We start from the raw sequence: 19278 nt of genomic DNA, 5'->3' as shown, positions 1-19278 counted from the left end.
GGGGGTCTGAGGTCTGCTGGGCCCTAAACAATCCAAGTCTCGGCTGGCTGACTGACAGGCGGCCCACCGACTGTTTGTGTGTGTCCATGGGAAATGGGGCGGTGTCGCTGTGGCGACGGCCCTGGGGCTATCCATCAGTGTCATGCGGGGCCGGGGGGTGGGGTGGGGTGGGGGTGTATGGTATGTGTCACCTCCAAGACTAATGGACAGGAAGTACAGCCGGAGAAACAACAATATTTGCAGAATATAGATTCAAAAAACTTTAGGGCTCAGTCCACGGTTCTCGTACGATTTCGACAAAACCCTGAGCGCAGGCCTTAATCCTGATTGATGAGCCTGTTTGTTTAAAGGACGCTCGCTTTGCGGCCAGGGCGATCACTAACCTGATCTATAGCCCCGTGCTTCAAGAGCATACACTCACAACATGGACGTATGTGGGATAATCATAGTCGGTTGGTTGTCACATGATGTGTCAGTGACGCTAACCTGGGAAGCCAGCGATGACCTGCATGACTGGACTACGAAGAATCCCAAAATGGGGTCCATTTTGGGGCAATATAGAAGGAGAGGGACAAGGAGAGAGAGCAGGATAAACCCAGGCTACTATCACAGAGGACCCCGTGTGCTCACTAGCGTTCAGTGGCCGAGGTGCTTAACCTCAGCAGCCGGTGACCGTGGCGTCCAAGCCGGAGCGCTTTGTGACGCTGGCCTTGATCACCTCCTCCGCACAGGTCGGGTGGATGCCTACTGTCTGCAGAAGGTGGGAATATGTTGCTCCACATCTAAGAAACATACAAACACACATAGAGGTCATACAAGGCGCGCTTACAACTGACTATAAAGTGTATCCGTGTTTCATTGAGGCGGTTCATCGTTCACATAACAGAAATAAACTGAAAGCATCAGCGCTGCGTGAGAAGAAGTCAAATCCTACGAAAATATTCCATTCTGCACACCTTGGTGACTTTGAGAGAGTTAAAACACATCAACTCAACTCGGCTCCAGAATTGTTCGGATGGTTGTTCCATGGGACACAAATGCTGTAAAAACACCCAACTTTACCTTAAACAAAATCTCGGATTTATTGAACTTACTGGAAGCCCAAAGCAAAGCCCTGCGTGACTTCTCCAGCGTTTGGACCGGTGAAGTGCAGACCCAGGATTTTCTGGTCTCCACCCCGCTCACATACCACCTGAGGAGGTAGAAAAACTGAATTTAAGCGAAGGAGGTGTTACACAGTGGTAACCACGCTGTACCCTGCACTTGTTTTGCTGCACATGGCTTCCTCGTCTGCCAGGCAACACGTTTTTGGAGAATTCTGATTATTTTGGTTGGTAGAGAAGGACAAGGTCTGCACTTCAATCCTACCTTTAAGTAGCACTGGCTGGCATCGCGCTCTGCGACAGTCCATTCCAGAGGCTTGTAGAAAGCATGGTAGACCTACACAGAAAACAGAGGACATAATGTATTATTACTGTGCGGTGATAGCCTCTGGTGGATCTTTGCTTTAACCAGCAGAGCTTACTCTCTGAACTCTCTTCCTAAGCACATTTTGCAAAGTGATGTATTCACTTTTTCTTAAAATGGCAACTGAAATAAAATAAGGACGGTAAACAAATAAGACTTTGCAGACAATAATGACGTGCATGCCTAATGAGACAATACGTTTTACAGGCAAATACAAAGCCCCTGAGTTACATACTGTATTTTGTTTAATGGTGACCACTTTCTGACGAGCACGGCATTCATACACACTGTATAAATATAAAAACATCCATGCTCGCTCACGATAGTGATTGATTTCAAACTCCTCACTGAAAACGTGTGCGCCGTGCGTTTGATTCTACGGGCGAACGTGCCGACACAAGTTGTGAGGGCCATGCAGCTGTTGGGGGGGGGGGGCGGTGCTACAGCTCCTCCTCAGATCTCAGCGCGCCTGTCATCGCCCCATACACACCTCAATCAGGCCTCCTGCTCGCCTGTCAGTCACAGCAAGGAGCCCCACCTCGCCGGCTAAACCATTTATCGGCGGCCCCGTGCAGGTGTTGGCTAGCATCTGGCACACAGCTCACGTACGCATGCATGCTTGCTGTTGCATTGTATGCGTGTGTCAATGTTTGTTTAGGGGTTATGGAACATTGTGTTTTTTATGCAGGTTGATGGCAGCAACAAGTCACTAACACTGCCTGAGTAACTTTCTTTGTGCATGTGTGGCGTGCGTTCATTCAGTTATTGGTGAAGAAACAAAACTTACAATAAAGGACAGTAACAGTCACAACTGTGGGCCGACGCTACACCAGTTCTGTGTTGTTATATTACAAATTGTAATTCCTTCTTCATATCATGAGATTTGTTGTTTAATTAACTCCACAGTAAGTTGAGGACTTTTAACATAAAAAATATGATTTCAGATCATTTTGTATTTCAAAATTAAAGTTGCAGTTTTCATCCAAACACTGCTATTTCCTTTATAACATATTATAAATTATATTGTGGGCCCTGGAGTTGCTACATGCCACTAACACTGCCAAGTTACGGATTCAGGTCTCGCTAAGGCCTCCTCGACTTAACGCAGGCTTTTCTGGAGTGGAATTAAAAAGCTATGAACATTCTGTTACCACTATATTTTCTATATAGTGGTAAAAGTACATTTATATTTATTGAAATGAGTCACTATGAAGGAACTAAATTGTATTTTAACTTGAACATTTTATTGGGCTTTTACTGAAAATACTATTATTATACATATTACACATCTTACCTCTATGCCGTCCTTTCCATGCCTCTTCTCGGCCTCCTCCTCCGATAGACCCACACAGCCGTACTCAAGGGGGGTGAAGACGGTGGTGGGCACCTGACACACACACACACACAGACACACAGACACACACACACACACACAGACACACAGACACACACACACAGAACTTCAAACTACAGCTTCAACAATTAGCCACTTAAATTGGCTAATTACATTCGGCAACCATTATAATAATGAAATATTTGTTTCAGGCACTTTTCAAGCCAAAATGCTAAACCATGTATTTTGGAGTAATGATTACTTCTGCTATGTATTTCCATACTATGGAGGGATCTCAAAAAGCCACACAGACACAAGCTGTGGAAAGATGGTCAGCCTCTGTGTGTGTGTGTGTGTGTGTGTGTGTGTCTTACGTTGTCATAGTCCATGAGCTCAGTGGTGTGACCAGCCAGTCTGCGGGCCAGAAGCTTTCCCGCTTTAATGGCCGTTGGGGTCAATTCAGGACGACCCTAAAACGAGAGACAATTGAATTAATTTCAGTATATCGAACACATAAGATCCAAGTCTAGTTCTTAAAGCTGCAAATCATTTAAAAAAAATGTGTTTAGATTAAACCATTTGGTCATCTGCAAAAACGTCTGACTACACACATTAATACTAATACTAATTAATACTAATATAGTGCAGAAATAGTGTGACTGACATAAGTGCTCAACATTTAAACCATTTGGCACGGTTAAAAACTTCTCTGATTCTGTGTTTTTGTCTTTATTGTTCTGGATGTCTGCCAAAACACACAAACACATAGTTACACACACACAGACACACACACACAGAACTGAATGGTGCAGGAAACAGCAGGGCTGCGGGGCAATTCTAAAGGCATGACTTAAACCTGTTAAATTACCACCAAACATCCTGTCGTCCAAAACATCTCGTGCACCTCTGCATGTATGTGGATGTGTGCTCTGGTATTCCAGTAACTGTCATTCGTCATTATAATGAATTTCTTGGCACGAAATTCTGAGAAGAAAAAAAACTAACGAAAAGAAAGCACCGGACAAATTGAGATATCAACCGTCCTGCTTTTGAAAAGAATAATAACAACAACAAAAAAAGCCTCCCTGGTGCTGTGAAAAGCTGACAGACAGATTGGAGTGAAGCATGACTCATCAAAGTGAACTGTCAATCAAAAAGAGTGTGTGTGTGTGTGTGTGTGTGTGTGTGTCTTGAGGCCTGGGAGGCAGGAAGGAAGCACACAGCTGGTTGTGGTGAAAAAACAACACTGACATTACATGCAGCAGATATAACTAGTATCAACATGGCTGCTTCAGCTCGGAACACACAGTGGCAACGCCAGTGATGACATGAAGACGGGCTAGAAGAGCCTCAGTCTTCTGCCAAGTACTGCTGGATTACAATGTGTCTTATAGTGTGTGCACAAATAAATGTCCTACCTTGAAGATAAGGATTATTATTTGGTGAAATGTACTGTAATACGCAATAACTGTGTTCACTTCTATATTTTGTCACCTCACACTTCATCAAAGGGTCAAAGCTCAGTTTGTGGCAAAGGGAAGAGTTACCGCTTCAACTTTTCTGTGCATTGAGTTTGAAGTTCAGAGGAAAGGAAAAGGAAACAATTCAACAAATCTTTAAGACTTTAATTCATGGTCAGGACCGATATCTTGGTGCTAGAAAACAGATGCAAGGAAAACTCATATTGGCGTTTATTTACCTCGTGTTGCGCATAAGCTGGAGGTCGACGTTTGTTTACCACCTATTACATCTCTGACTCTCTGAAGTGTCAACAAGATCTGCCCTGCACGGTTTATTCCAATCAGTTCATGACATGCAAATGGCAGCATTTTCTGTTACGGTGCAGAGGAAATTCTCCAGATCTGATATGTGCTTACATGGGTTTATGAAAGTTTAATTCCAGATTCCTCTCATACAGCTGACTGACTGTGATGGGTGTGGACTTTGGCACAGTGTTGATTTTTACGGTCTAAATGAATACTAATAAATACCATGACTGTTCTCAGGGCTGTTTCTGCCGCGCGGTGCCTACCTCGCCGATGTCACCAAAAGCGTAGATGTTTGGCACCGAGGTGGATTCGTCAGCGCCCACGGCTATTTTCCCTGTCTCCTTGTTGAGTTGCACACCAAGCTTGTCCAGACCCAGGGCTTTGGTTTCAGGGGCTCTGCCTGGGGTCAATGGAAGGAAACAACACGAGGAGAATATTACATTACAGCTCAGGAGAGTTAGACGTGTGGGAGAGGAGAGAGGCTCTCTGTACAGGGTTCATAACACATTCTGCTGAGGGTTTAAGGCCACCACTGCCTATCCCACGCAGAAAAGAATTACGGGAGATATCAAAAGCCTAGCAGATACTGCAAAGAGGGGGGTTATCTGTACAGCTGGAGCACGAAGTGAGAGGACTTACTAAAACAATAAGGTTCCCTGGTTCATCTTCATTGGTGACTATCTGTGCCAAACTGCAATGGAACCTCCCAAACTGGAGCTACCAAACATCATATTGTCTTGCATGATAAGAGCTTTCCCAACCTGGCGATAAGACTCTGGAGACAAATTGACAAAAATGTTAACTGCCACCAGTTCTGATCATCAATTTATTGTTTTCATTTATTTAGCAACTACAGTCATGCTAGCACCTCTGTGAAGCTTAGGCGCGGTGGTGCTTTGAGCTAAATGCTGACGTCAATACACTAGCATGGTCACAGTGACAATGCTAACATGCTTGTAAGTCATTAAGGTTCATCCTCTGGGAACCATGACTGTCCCTAGCAAATTTCACTGAAATCCATCCAATAGTTGTTGAGATATTTCAGTCCGAACAAAAGTGGTGGACGGACATTGTCATCCCTAGAGCCATGCCACTAGTATGGCTAAAAACATTTGCCGGTACCAGCCTCTCCAATGTGAGGATCTGCTGCTTTTCTCTGTGTCATGTCATTGTGAATTGAATTGAGTTGAACAGAATTCTAATATCTCTGGGTTTTGGACTGCTGGTTGGGGAAAACAAGGAATGAACTAATCAACAATTACCAGTACAACACCAATACAAATGATGCTCAAACCTAATTTGGAATTCTTGAATTAGAAAACAACAACATCTGGCCGGCTGAGGGGGAGAGCTCCAGAGGACGAGAAACTGATGAGCAGCTGGGAATCGGTCTCCCATCGACCCCAGGGACACCCCAAGGTGTGATTTCTGACACTTCCTGGGGGACAGCTGACTGATACTGTCGACACGGAGTCTCTATGGTGATGGTGCATGGACCACTCACCCCCCACCCCCCCTCCTCCTCTCCATAGCTCCTCACAACCTGCCTGGGTAGCATAATAAACACCCAGCCCTGAGCTACCCATGTAGATGCTATCGGACAGCAAAAATAACAAACCCCCGAGACCCCTTTTCCTGGCTGGAGCCGAAGAACAACGTCCTCCCCCTCTTCTCAGACCAGGGGGGCTACAGGGACCTGTCTAGTGCTCCACAGCATGGGTGGTTGAAGGCGATGGAGAGCACAGAGAAGGAAGAGAGGGGAAGTTAGGCAGGCATGACCAATTCCCAAGCAAGACCTCTAAATATTTTCTTGTCCTATACGTTCAAAACACTGGAGCAGTCTGCATACACATGTCATTCTCCAATGGGCCGAATTTCTCGTGAATTCCAGCTATTTACATTTTGCTGTCCAGCGAAAGTATTTATTTAAAAATACTATGTCTTCACTCTATCCGCTGCTGAAGGCCATGAGATGCGGGTGAAAGCTCCTGGAGAAATTAAGTATGTGGACCATAAGTTTTGTTTTGGGGGGGGCGTCTAACTATTAATTCCAGGGTCAAGAATGAACCTCAAATCTTGACCTTGAACACATTTATAAACAGTTAAACCTGCCTGTGAAGGATTTATACATGTATATAAACTGTTAATAAATGCTTTATAACACATTGTAATATTTGCTGGTGTGTATAAACCAATAAATATGATTACAGCTATGTTAGTGTATACATGTATTTATTACCTTTATACACCAGTTACAGTTGCTTCAAATATATTATTTGATAGTACATATACACTACAATAAAGTGTGTTAAACAATTTCTGAAATGTTTATATATAAAATGCTAAAAAGGGAGGGTTAAAATAAAGTGAGTTTCCATGGAGTTTGTGTTCCATAATGGTCTACATCCTGTCGAGGCTTTACCTCCCTGACAAGAATACATTTCTGCAGCTGAAAACTTAAATACTTGATATTTTCTGCTTTGAAAATATTGAATTTCAGCATCAGTTACAGCAAAAATATCAGCATTGGCCTACAAAAAAAAGCCATATCTGTAGAATCTGACTGGTAAGTATAGGCCCTCTCTTTACATATCTGGCCTTCCTGTCTGTAGCTCCAGTCAGTGCTGTACTGTAGCTCCATTGTATCACGAGGACACAACAACAGTGGCTGGCTGATAAGGGACTTGGTTGGAGCTGACACACACACACACACACACACACACACACACACACACACACACATAGTGGTCCAAAAGATAGGTCAATCAGAACAAAGCCTGTTGTGACATTAAGAGGAAGCTGCTAGGCTAATTAGCCACAACAACCCTTCACAAGTCGAAATGAGAGCTGAACGCTTATCTGATCAATCGAATGAACAAAGACAAAAGGGAGAGCAATGTGTGTGTGTGTGTGTGTGTGGGTGGGGTGGGGGGCTGTTTTTCTTGGGGGAATAGATCGTACAGGATGCCAAAAATTGATTCCGTGTTTTATTTCAGGCCAAGAAAGATTTTAAGATGCAAATCGATAAAGAGCTCTGTAGCTGTAGAAAAAACGCGCAGCGTCAAGTGCAATCCAGAAGATGTCGAGGGAAATGTCATGAAGACTCATCGCATTACTTTTATTCTCTAGACAGTTTGGTGTGTTTTAGTGTTGCCACTGTTCCATTCATTCTGTTCACTGATCACAACACGATTCTTCTCCTGTGAGCAAGATGGTATTTGAACTGTTTGGTTATTTCAAAGAAGAGATTTCTGCATTTGTGTTTCTGTCTGAGGCTCTCTTACTGGCTCAAAGTGGGCGGGGCTCAGTCAGAAAAAAGGTGATGTCATGTACCTCCGAGCACCAATCACACTTAAGCAACATTTGAATCAAAATGTGATGACAACTGTGGGGTTCTTTGCTCATGTCGTCAGCGCTGTCGATCAAATCTGATCAAATCAGGCCCACAGAGTAATCCTACAGGATTTAAAACCAAATGTTCAGGAGGTTTAAAAGGACTCAAGTACAGCTGTTGATTTTAAAATGGACTCAGCAAGATCGCCTCAGACCTTTAAACTCATACGGCGAGAGTTTAACTGTACACTGATGGAAGCTTAGAAGGAAAGGGGACAATGCCTTCAAAATACAATAGTTTTATATAATGCACTTGTTTGTTTCATCAAACACCTACGCTATGCCATGATAACGAAAATGCTAAACATTGAGAGTCACACCTTAATTTGATAGTAATATTGAATTGTGTTGTATATATTTTTAGATGTTCAGTTATATATATATATATATACTACTGTTCAGCCAGTATTTGGTTTTGAGTACTGCTACAGTATTTTGGAGCTGATATTAGGTGCCTCGCTGTAACCGTGTTCTTGCCTAAAGACCCATCTCTTTCATAGGAATTATATATAAGACAAATGTTATTTCCCAATTGCACTGCGATGTGGTGTTTGCAAACCCACATGTCAGATGTAATACAGACAGATTGAGAGACAGAAGAGCAACATCCAGCGATGTCATCAGTAACTTAGAACTGAGACAGGCAAATGTCCTCAAAAAAAAAGAAAAAAAGGACATGTTTTTAAATGGCATCCTTGAGTACTGTAGCGCGCAGTGAGGAGGAAGACTAATGTGCCCACTGACTACATACAGACAGGAAGAGTGGAAATGTCCTGTTTCCTGGTGTGTTTCTGCAGGCACACCTGGACAGGGGAGCGGCCATGAGGCCAGGAAGGAGCAGGGGAAAGGTGGAGGGAGGCAGGGCCGTGGAGAAGGATGTGGCAGACAGTGGTGATACTGTCCCCCGGTCCCCTCTGGCCTTTAATAACTCCACAGAGGCCTGGGACCCTGCCTGGCCCCTAGTGTAAGGTCACAGTTAAGGGAAGTGGCCTTGTACTCATAACTCCTGCATGCACACATCAAAGAGCAGAGGCCACGTTGTTACTGGTTCTCACTAAGCTGTATGGGAACGAAAGGTGTCATGGATATAGCTGGGGCCTCGCAAGGTTGGAGCTAGTAGCACTAACACAAGGATATGGCTGCTGGTGTTGTGACAATTCCGGGAAAACCTTTTAATATGCAGCTCTGTTTTGATATAAGATGGAGGACCGTGTGGTGATCAAGCTGCTGGTGCTGTTGGAATAACAAAAACAAACAAAATATTTGCTGCATTTAATATAAAATATCATGTGAACGAGGCTAAAAACAGGCTAAAATACTTAATAGTTTGGTGCATTGTGGATTAGAATCGAAAACAACTTGAATGTTTTGCTGGGTCCTAAAATGTCAAGTGCTTTTTTGAGTTAGGGTGAGAACTCTCACTCTGATGAATATAGGAAACACAAGGGTTGCAGCATCTCACGCACGTCAGAGTACCTACTGATGCATGCACTCAATGCAAATATCATTCTCACCAGCCGTCTCACGCTGAGACAATGTGGGAGTTGAGTCACAGGAGGAAAGAACGAACGTCATCTCAGCTGCGGGGTCACGCACATCCTTGTCGCTGTCACACGCATAGAGCAAGAGGGGACGCTCTCCCCCCTCTCCCTCCCACAGCACTCAACTAGAGCAACAGTCTGGTGAAGTAGGCACTGGAAAAGGCTGGTAGTCAGATTTTCAGAAGCACTGCCCCGTCTTTGAAACCGCTCAACACAAATAAACCCGGCGGCAGAGGCCCTGACGGATGTTCCCTTCCATTGTCACTCATGCTGCCGATGGGACGGGAGAAGTGAAATGATAGAACAGAGAATGGATGGATGAGAAAGAGGACGAGGAGGAGGAGGAGGAGGGCTGGCAGTAATGGCAGGCAGAGGGCCCGCGGGCAGGGATGGCAGTGACAGATGCGGGGCTGGTTTCCGCAGGGCTGGCACGGGCAGGAAGGCCCAGTGAGGGAGAACAAAGAGGGGAACGCGGTGACCCTGTGCCTGGGTACATCCTGCCCCGTCCTGGCCCTCTCCAGCCAGAGAGCCAAAGAGCCAGCGGCGGGTGATTAACACTTCCCCCGGCCAGTCCCATCACTCAGGCTTTATTACTTTGTTTTCAGCCTTGATTCCTCTGCTATCTGCTGACACTGCACTCTATTGAGGATGACAATGAAATTGATGGTGGCAGGGAGAAAAGTCACACCAGTGTTTTATTTCAGATATAAGTGTGGGAAACATGTAATCCCTAGAGAGGTTTTAAAATTTCATTATCAATTTGACCATTTTGCAATAGAGATTTTGTAAAAGTTCAGGCATTTTAATATCTGGTTTATAAAAACGAACATATGGTTGTAGAAAGGTGGCTTCATAATTTAAAGAAATGTACCCGACTAAAGGTTCAATCATCTGTCTGAACTAAATTCAGTCAAGTCTGGAGTCAGTCGAGACAAATCTGAGTCAAATCTCAAGCCATTCAAGACAAGTCCGAGTCAAGTGTCAGGTTAATTCGGGACAAGCTCAAGACAAGTCTCTATTCAACTGAGACAAGTCCAAGTCAAGTCTGAAGTCAATCGAAATAGGTCTAAAGCATGTCTATGCCTGCCACTGCCACTTCAGGGATGTTGTTCTCGACTTAAACCTGAAACCTCTGACCTCCGAGGGGGGGGGGGGGGTGCGAGGGGTTCCTTTACCATATTACTGAAATATTCCATTCACACACAGCGAAACGCACAGACTCACCAACTGCCCATAACACGGAGTCGTAGGTGTCCTTGTGTTCGTTGTTTGTGTGGGTGTCAGTCCAGGTCACCTGCAGGGCTCCTGTGGAGAGTTTGTCCACTCTCTTTGGGACACACTTCCACGCAAACTTGGTCCCATATGCCTCCATGTAGTCTGTCACTAGACCTGCCATTTGCTGCATGAACCCGAGAGAGAATAGCCGCCGTTAAACAAAAATCACTATCGTGATGTCCAGATTGTGCAGACTGTAGCACACGGAGCAGTACCTGATCAAACCCCCGGAGGGCGATGCTGCGAACCATCACTGTGGTGTCCAAGCCAATGCCAGTGAGGAAGCCTGCGCACTCCAGAGCCACATCTGAACAACACCACGCTGAGGATTACAGTGCTCGTCTTGATGTGTGACCATAACACATTAAAGGCACAACATGAAGGTAGCTTAAAAAGAAGGGAAACTCGCATATAAACAATGGTAAAGATGATGGTTAAACTGGAATCGGATCAGACTAAAGACTTGTGTGAGGAGTCTTCATGCAGTATTGCAGATATGGCACCTTGACTTTAAAACAAGCGTTACAAGAGTTACTCAGAAATACTATTTGAACTTTTTTTATTAAGTTAATAACTTCACTATTTCTCTACTGATTACCAGTGGACATAACACAGTAGCTCCATTTACAAGCTCTCCGGCCGACAAAGGATACAGCTGGCTCCAACCACAAGCCTGCAAAACACAAATAAAGAGAAGCTCTTGGCTGAACGAATAATACAATAAAAATACATTTCATCATTTGTGCAGCAGACTTTGGCCAAATAAAACAAAGCAAGTCCAAAGTTGAAAAGTGTTTACTTTAAATCCTAGAATTAGAGAGGTGATGAATTACTAAACGTCATAACCTCAGAGGGAGGTGAAGAGGTGTGAAGAAAATGTAGAAAACGGGGACGGTAAAAGCTATGTGTGTGTGTAGTGTCGGTGTATGTGTGTGTGTGTGGTCCAGGTGAATCACACTTCTAATGCAGCCCTGAGATCTGTGGCGTTGAGGAAGGCTAATTGCCAGCGTTTAGGCTAATCCCTGCAGATGGGGTGTGCCATGTTCAGGGCTCAAGCCACACATCAGCCGGCTGAGTGATGCCCGTCACCCGCATGGATGAGGCCCTTCTCTCCCTTGTTTTTACCTCTTCAACCCAGGCCTCCTTCCCTTAGGTCTGCTCCACCTGACAGCTCGGGCTGCCTGCGGCACATCCTGCCCCCTGTCCACGCTAAACGAACCACTAAAAGCCCCGGTGCCCATCTTCTCTACGTCTGTGTAATGCAGCGCTGCACTTAGCACGTATTGTGAAGTGGATTAAAGAAGATTAGGCAAAAAGCTTTAGCTCCACTCTACACTTTCATCACTGAGAAACTGTCTCCTTTCCCCTAGTCCTTCTTCCTTCTCATTGTACACTGGTCTGAAGTCTTTACAGCTGCTACATCTTTCAACTAAAAGATGATGCTATAGATGACATTTGGGGTGGGGGGGTGGGCATGCAGGCAAGAAACAGAAGCAGCGGCAGAGTAATAACATGAACGCATCTTTGTATCCTACAGGAAAGATATTATATTCTTCTTCAATGGAAAAAAATAAATCTGAAACACTGTTAATCAATGACTGAAAAGCCTCTCAAGCCGCCTGGCTGTGGAAAAACTGATGCCACCAAAGGCCACCCTACAGACATTCCCAAAAACATGGGGACGCTTCATGCATTATATTGTTTTGTGGAAAAATCAGTAAATATATTCAACCTCCCAAAAAAAGGTAATCCAGCTATCAACTGTCAAAACGATAAATGTGTGTGATAAAGGGAATCACTGTGAAAGGCGGCCTAGACTGTATTGAAGTAACAAACTGGACAAAGAGCCACACAACAAGTTACATGCACGTCACCATGGAATACTTCAGATCTGTGCACTGAAACTGTCAATGACCCCACTTTTAATTCCAAATATTTTTCTTGTTCCATGTTTGTCAGTAAAAGAAAAACTTCTGAAAGTGCTTCTGATAGGCACAAAGTATTACTCTGATACACTTAAGGCATATTGTACTTGAACAAACTGTAACACATCCAGTTACTGTCCTGAAGTGGACGACACTTAACTGGCCGATATAAAATTTTCATAAAAGGCATTTATTCTGGCATAAACTATGAACATTATAAATCCCTGTGAAAGCCTGTCGATTTAGAGCCTTTTATTTTGACAGGTACATAAAAACACGTCCACGTTCATATTTTCTACCTTTCCGAGGCTTCCTGGAGAGTTCTGAATGTGTTTTCTTGTGGAATTCATACGCTTTTCTATAAAGGAGAAAGTATATTGTATAGCAGTATACTGACTGTTTCATTTTACAAACTTTGCAAAAGCTTTACTTCCTCGAAGTGACTTTAAACAACTGTCTGGCAAATGTACTTACATTTTTACATTTCAGACCTGAATTTCTATTCAGCGGTATTTGTGTGGCAGAGCTGCTGTGTAGCTTGTAATGCTTGAGCGTACTGTTGAGACCTTGTTGGCTGGCATGGGACATTTTGTTACTCTGTTCATGGTGTTACACAGACACAGAGAGCATATATGCAAAAGAGACCCTGTGAATGTTTTGTTTTGGTGCAGTTGGTGGGAAGTTATACTGGAGCCATCTTGTGTTGCTGTGCAATAAAGTGCTGAAAGATATTCCTGGGAAGTGTGCGTCGTTGTCCACTATACAACACACACCTACATACTGCTCCAACTCATTCAAGTAGTGGCCTATCCCTAGACCAGTATCACAGTCCTGCTGGCACGTGCTCAGGGCCTCCTCCTGATAGCATGATGATGGCAGCCTGCGCTGGGCTTCAGCCTCCGGGGCCAAATCTGTCACTCAGGTGTGTATGTGCTCCAAGACCCATTAGACACCAATCACTCACCTGGACCCCCCTCACACACCAGCCCTGCCGGCAGAAACAGCCTCTCGGACCTCACCTGCACAGCTGACAGCTGACAGCATCTCCAGCTCCGGCAGGGTGAGTGCCCTTATGAGGACGCTAAGGCTAATGCTAACCCACAGCTAACCCCTTAACAGCCTGCGGGGAGGTAGAGGACTCCACTAACCATCACACTCTACATCAAAGGACTTCCTGAGCTCAAGTGGTCTCTCTGAATGGATAACTCTGCTTCACGTACAAAGGTGTTTTGTTGAATGGGTGAATGCTACAGGGGTAATTGTTTAAGGATGGTTACAGTGCGCTCATGTGGATGTAAATTATTTTGTATTGCCACCAAGTGGTCAAAGCGTGGAACTGCATACATTACTATACACATACTACATTGGAATACCATGCTTTTTAGATTAGAATTAAAAGTATAGAGGAACTGACGGTCCTAAAACAAGACAAAACAAATGGTATTAGGTGATGCATGCCCATCGGCAAAAATACACAAGCGCTGATTATCAACCAAAACAGACAAAAAGAATATAATTAAAAACAATTAAAAACTCCATGCCCCAGGTGCAGACTGCGTAGATACATATGAAGCTTAAATATCAGAATCATTATTTCCGCTCATCTGTCACCGCGAAGCAAACAACAACCACAAGGCAGGTACACCACAACCACTAGTCACCGTCTGCGCGCTATGCCAAGAGGAAACGTCAGGGAAAGACCAATTAACCAGGTGATGACAGGGGCTAAAAGGCTGGATTAAAGGGCTTGTTCTGTGAAGGTCAGGATGCACGCCGCTAATCTGAATCATGAGGCGAGGACAGGCTGACAGGAAGGGAGAAAAACAAACCGCGTGTCACTGATGAATGATTACAGTGCGTGGCAGTGGGACGTGTCGTGTCAGCGAGCGAGGCGGCGCGGTGAGTTAAAGCAAGGCATTAATACTGCAGAGGTTAGGGGTTCCGTTTCCCTTGTGGCTCATTGTATAGAGAACGACGCCAACAACCACACATACTAAAATGCAGGCATTCAAGAGGGATGTTATTATTGTGAAGCTGAGTAGAAGAAAAATCACCAAAATAAAAGCTGCATCATAAAATACAGATGTAGCATATAATCAGATGTAGAGGGCACTGACTAGTTAATATCTGCTTAATAATAAAATTTAATATACAGGAGTGTGTGTGTGTGTGTGTGTGTGTGTGTGTGTGTGTGTGTGTGTGTGTGTGTGTGTGTGTGTGTAGGTAGGTGGAGGGCGTCCTCACGTTTTCCCAGGCGTCTCTTTCAGCCAGAAGATGTCGTCACTGGTGATGCCGTGCTCCACTGCTCCAGGGACCTTCAATGAGAGTTAAAGCTGTGAACACAACTATCAGCAGATCTACCAATGATGCTCTCTAAAAACCTGCTTTATGTGTGTTAGGGCTTGCATGTGTGGCACTGCCTCCAAACCACATTCTGCATCACTTCGGCGGTTTTGGCTACTCTGTCTCCTTCTCATTTGTGTGTCTACCCGGTAACCAATCAGCCAAACAACACACACACTTGGCAGAGAAACACCCCGGGGGAACGACGAGAGCAGCGGTACGTACGTTGGTGGGGTACTTGGGCCGTCCGCCTGTGGCGATCACAATGTTCTTGGCGGTCAGGATCATCTGGGTGCGAGAGGAGGGGAAACGTGAAGTAACAGCCTTTGTTCATATCCGTCAAAAAACAAGGAAATGTCAAATGAAAGCAAGTGGTCTCCACAGTATTCTGCATTAAGGTGATGATGGAAACACTGAAACAAGTAACGGCAGCTCTCAGTAGGTATGGAGGTGTCCAGATAAGGAATATTATTAAGACATTAGGATTCCAAAGTTGATTGAATTTACAGGTAACGCTTCAATTTAATCATTGAATAATAATTATTATAAAAATAAAACACATAAAAACTTATTTAAATGCAGATTTAACAATGTACTAATGAGAAAAGGAGACATTATAAACATGTACAAAAGGGAACTGTATGCAAACATACAGCAGGATGCTATAATATCGCACGTTTTTTTATAGATCTTGTATAATAAGCTACATAAAAAAAGAATTAAAAACATGCTCTACAAGGTAATTCATACATTTTCAATTGCAGCCTCTGATGATCAGTTTGGGACTGACCAAAAGTATAAAGTAAATGTCTTAACATGAATCAGCAGCCCACCTCTTTCCCTGCTTTAGTTAGTCCTTTGACAGTGTGCTCATCCACCAGACTTCCTTTGAGGTTCAGATACTTCACCTTCCTGCAAAACAGAGGATAAACAGCTGGTTGCTCCTGGCGGTGCGTTAAGCTACTGGAGGAGTGCAGATCACGTACAGCAACTGGAACACCCATCATCACTTCTCTCACTCATATCCTGCTAATTCCCACTGCACACTCGCTACATTTCATCATTATTTAATCGGCTGAAATGCAAGGGAACTGTTGCAATGTTAACTTAAAAGGACACCAACAAAAGCATGATCTAGTTGCATGGAGGAGGAGATTATGGAATATTTGTTACTGGTTATGTTCTGCATTTGTTATTATTATTATTATTATAATACAGGGGTGGTTTCACAAGTTTCTGCGGACCTTTTGATACTTTTATTCTAAAGCTAAAATACACAACGAGAATCCACTATAATGTCATAAACACAGCCTCTGTTCCCCTTTAAGAAGCAAACACATTTTACAGTGCACAGGGGCCGAGGATGAGAGGCGAGAGCTGGCAGACTTTGCGCTTTAATTGTAATTTGATTGATTCGGACTTAATAAAAACAAGCTGTGCTGTTGCCATGCAGAGATTGTATTTGGCAAACACTTGATTGGAATCGATTGTTGGACGTTAAATGATTAGATGTTTCGCTTCAATCCACTTGATTTAATTTAAAGAGTGAATATTGGTTTTAATTTTCAAAACGAATTTGTTTAAAAATACCTTTCTGAATTCATTATTTAGCACGAGCATAACTAATTCTAATTTGTGCCTTGCAATGATACTCTTGGTCACACAAATCTCTTCACCCACAACTGCTACTTTAAATGTTCATGTGCCAACTGTTAAGTGCTACTTACACCAATAGAACTTAATTGCTGCAGGGAAATCTAGCTTAATTATTTCTGATTAAATATGGGACATTCATTTAACATCTGTGCCCCTTTATTGTTAGATTTGTAATTAATACACTTGTGTGAAATTACTGCTTTGCACTGTGTTTAACAATGTCTCTCAGCCGTTCTGAAAGCTGTTCTCAGGGCTAATTGTTAATTAAAAGGAAACTGAATCATATTAGAAGCATTACTTATAAGCTGAGTCGAAGCAAACAATATCACTGGATTGAAAAAACACTTAAGGTTAAGCTTGGGCACGTTCACATAAAGGTTAACACCTGTTTGCCCTCCAGCCAGCCACTCAATCAACATGTGGTCGCTGACTATCAATCCTTCAGCTGTGTACCAACAGAAATGTACAGCCTTCAGCAATATCTCATGTCATAAAAATAAGAGCAAAAAGTTAAAGTAGAATAGACATGAATATAAATATGCATATATGAATAAATTATTTTATGGACATTCTTTTAGTAATGAAAAAATATACAAGAATAGACACCTTTATTCTTGTAAAATTTAGAGTCTAAATGTTTACATCGACTACACTGGGACATAAAAACTCTCCACTGAAATGTCTTAATAAGTCCGGATAAAACAAGCAGATCTGGTGTCACTCACTTGTCCTGGAGCTGAACTCTGTGACCCCAGTTCAGAGACCTGACGTGGTTCTGAACGGCCTCTGCCATGGTGGCCCTGGAAAACACACCAGAGGGTAATAATGTAAACAGACCTGGCCACTGCATTCCTGACCAAACTGACACTGCACAGAAAAAAAAAGTGCTTCATGCAGTGCCTGCGGTCACAAGCAGGCACTTTGGTTGGCTCACAAGGATAGCGGAACAATGGGAACTAATGCCCAAACACCACCACCATATATTCATATTTTTTGCTTATTCTTTGGCCATCTGGGAACCATGAATGCACAGTTTTGGTTTTGGCTGCTTTTCTTTTGACATTTTTTTTTCTTAAAGGATTCTCTTGTTCCCTTATGAATTGTGTTCATAAAAGGTCACCCAAAAAGGAAATAAATGAAGTGACCAAGAACAGAATTTGTGTATTTGTTCTACTGCGATTTCACCACTAGATGGTGCCGTTTGGCTTCTCATAATCTGTTGATTACTTCTCCCTTAAACTGATAAGAGGTTTCCCCTGACCTACCAGTCATGGCAGATTGGCCCTGAGATCTGCCAGCCATACTTCTTTGCATCCTTGACTGCAGCGCCAAGTAGAGCAGTCTGGTGCATGAGCTTCTTAGGAATGCAGCCAACGTTGACACATGTGCCCCCGAGACCCCACTTGGTACCTGTTTGGAAAAGCATTTCACGATGGTGTCTTCAAATCTTCAAACAACAAGTAGTAGCTTTTGTACAACAGGCCCAGAACAATGTATTTTCACCTTTCACAGACGGCTCCACGTAATCTAACACAGCCACTTTCTGTCCCAACTGTGCCGCTGTGAATATATGGAAAGCGTATTAATATTATTGGACAGAAATCACTGTGTAAAGCATGGATGGAATAACAAGACACTTCAAAAGACCTCACCTTCTTTGGAACAGGCAAGGCCTCCTGAACCACCACCAATAACCACCAGGTCATAGTCATACCTCCCTGTGTGAGCACATTGGATGATGAATAGTAGCCACAGTAGAACTGATGTAAATAGCATAGATACGATCCTATTAGTGTTACATTTACCTCACATATTACAGTATTTTATGCCATATAACAAACTGGGCTAACACACTAAACCCCCACCATCCAAACCCTCGGCCAATGTCATTTGCGTTTTCGCATTAAGGCGGCTTATTGACATGGATGTGGTCTGGGTGTCCGAGGACACGAGCTGAATGTCAGTTAGAGTCATTAACGTGAATAAAAACATTTTTTAAAAAAGAGCCACAGGGCTTCATTTACAGCAGCGCGCCAACAGAAACACCTCCGACCGTTAAGCTAACTCCCTTCTGTTCACCGTTTCTACACAAATAACATATGAACGACATATTGTGTTACCCGTCAGGTTTCTTGTCAAAACATGCAAGAAGTTAGTCCCTTTCCACCGGTGTCTGCCCCTACAGAGGGCAGCCATGTTGTTGTTACGAAAGGACCCTGTCCGGGTATGAGATGGCCAGAGAAGTGCCTGAAAAGAAATGGGTCGCACGCAATCGACTCAAACTGTAATTAAACTTTTTTTTTTTTTTAATGGCCTATTAAATAAAATATGTCCATGAATAATATATTGTTCATTTTGCATCAAAAAATAATTTCTCAGTAAATATGACGGGATAACCCTGAGATGTGATGTAATTGTGTATGTACATAATACGCCTGTAGGACATGGCCACCATGAAAATGGTCCCTTCTGTTACACTGGCAGGCCTCACAGTTTCCCATATAGTGCGTGTAAATAATACTAAGGAAATGTAGGCTGTAAACATCAGCTAATGTGCTTGAAAATGATTATAGAAG

At 43.5% G+C, this 19278-nt stretch overlaps 1 protein-coding gene across 1 annotated transcript; it reads right to left on the bottom strand.

The window, feature by feature from the left end:
• Positions 1-420: 420 nt before the first annotated feature.
• On the bottom strand, positions 421-18262 carry txnrd2.2 (thioredoxin reductase 2, tandem duplicate 2). Its single transcript, XM_070903626.1, has 15 exons — positions 18206-18262; positions 17968-18112; positions 17428-17502; positions 15880-15958; positions 15272-15334; positions 14948-15018; positions 11432-11451; positions 10994-11085; positions 10728-10902; positions 4833-4969; positions 3175-3270; positions 2762-2854; positions 1369-1440; positions 1095-1192; positions 421-782 (listed from the first exon to the last, which is right to left on the bottom strand). The coding sequence occupies exons 2-15, from the start codon at positions 18051-18053 to the stop codon at positions 659-661; spliced, it is 1281 nt and encodes a 426-aa protein (XP_070759727.1). The 5' UTR covers positions 18054-18112; positions 18206-18262; the 3' UTR covers positions 421-658.
• Positions 18263-19278: the final 1016 nt, after the last annotated feature.

Source organism: Enoplosus armatus, chromosome 4 (assembly GCF_043641665.1).
Source record: "Enoplosus armatus isolate fEnoArm2 chromosome 4, fEnoArm2.hap1, whole genome shotgun sequence".
Classification (NCBI taxonomy): domain Eukaryota; kingdom Metazoa; phylum Chordata; class Actinopteri; order Centrarchiformes; family Enoplosidae; genus Enoplosus; species Enoplosus armatus.
This window is presented reverse-complemented; position numbering and strand designations above follow the sequence as displayed.

What these genes read in the sequence shown, in the direction of transcription:
- txnrd2.2 (XM_070903626.1), bottom strand. Translation starts at nt 18,053, where the DNA reads ATGCACCAGACTGCTCTACTTGGCGCTGCAGTCAAGGATGCAAAGAAG. An exon ending in CTTTTGGTGACATCGGCGAG is followed by an intron (nt 3,271 to 4,832) that starts GTAGGCACCGCG and finishes CTCTCGTTTTAG; the next exon opens with GGTCGTCCTGAATTGACCCC. An exon ending in CCAGCCAGTGCTACTTAAAG is followed by an intron (nt 1,193 to 1,368) that starts GTAGGATTGAAG and finishes CTACCTCCTCAG; the next exon opens with GTGGTATGTGAGCGGGGTGG.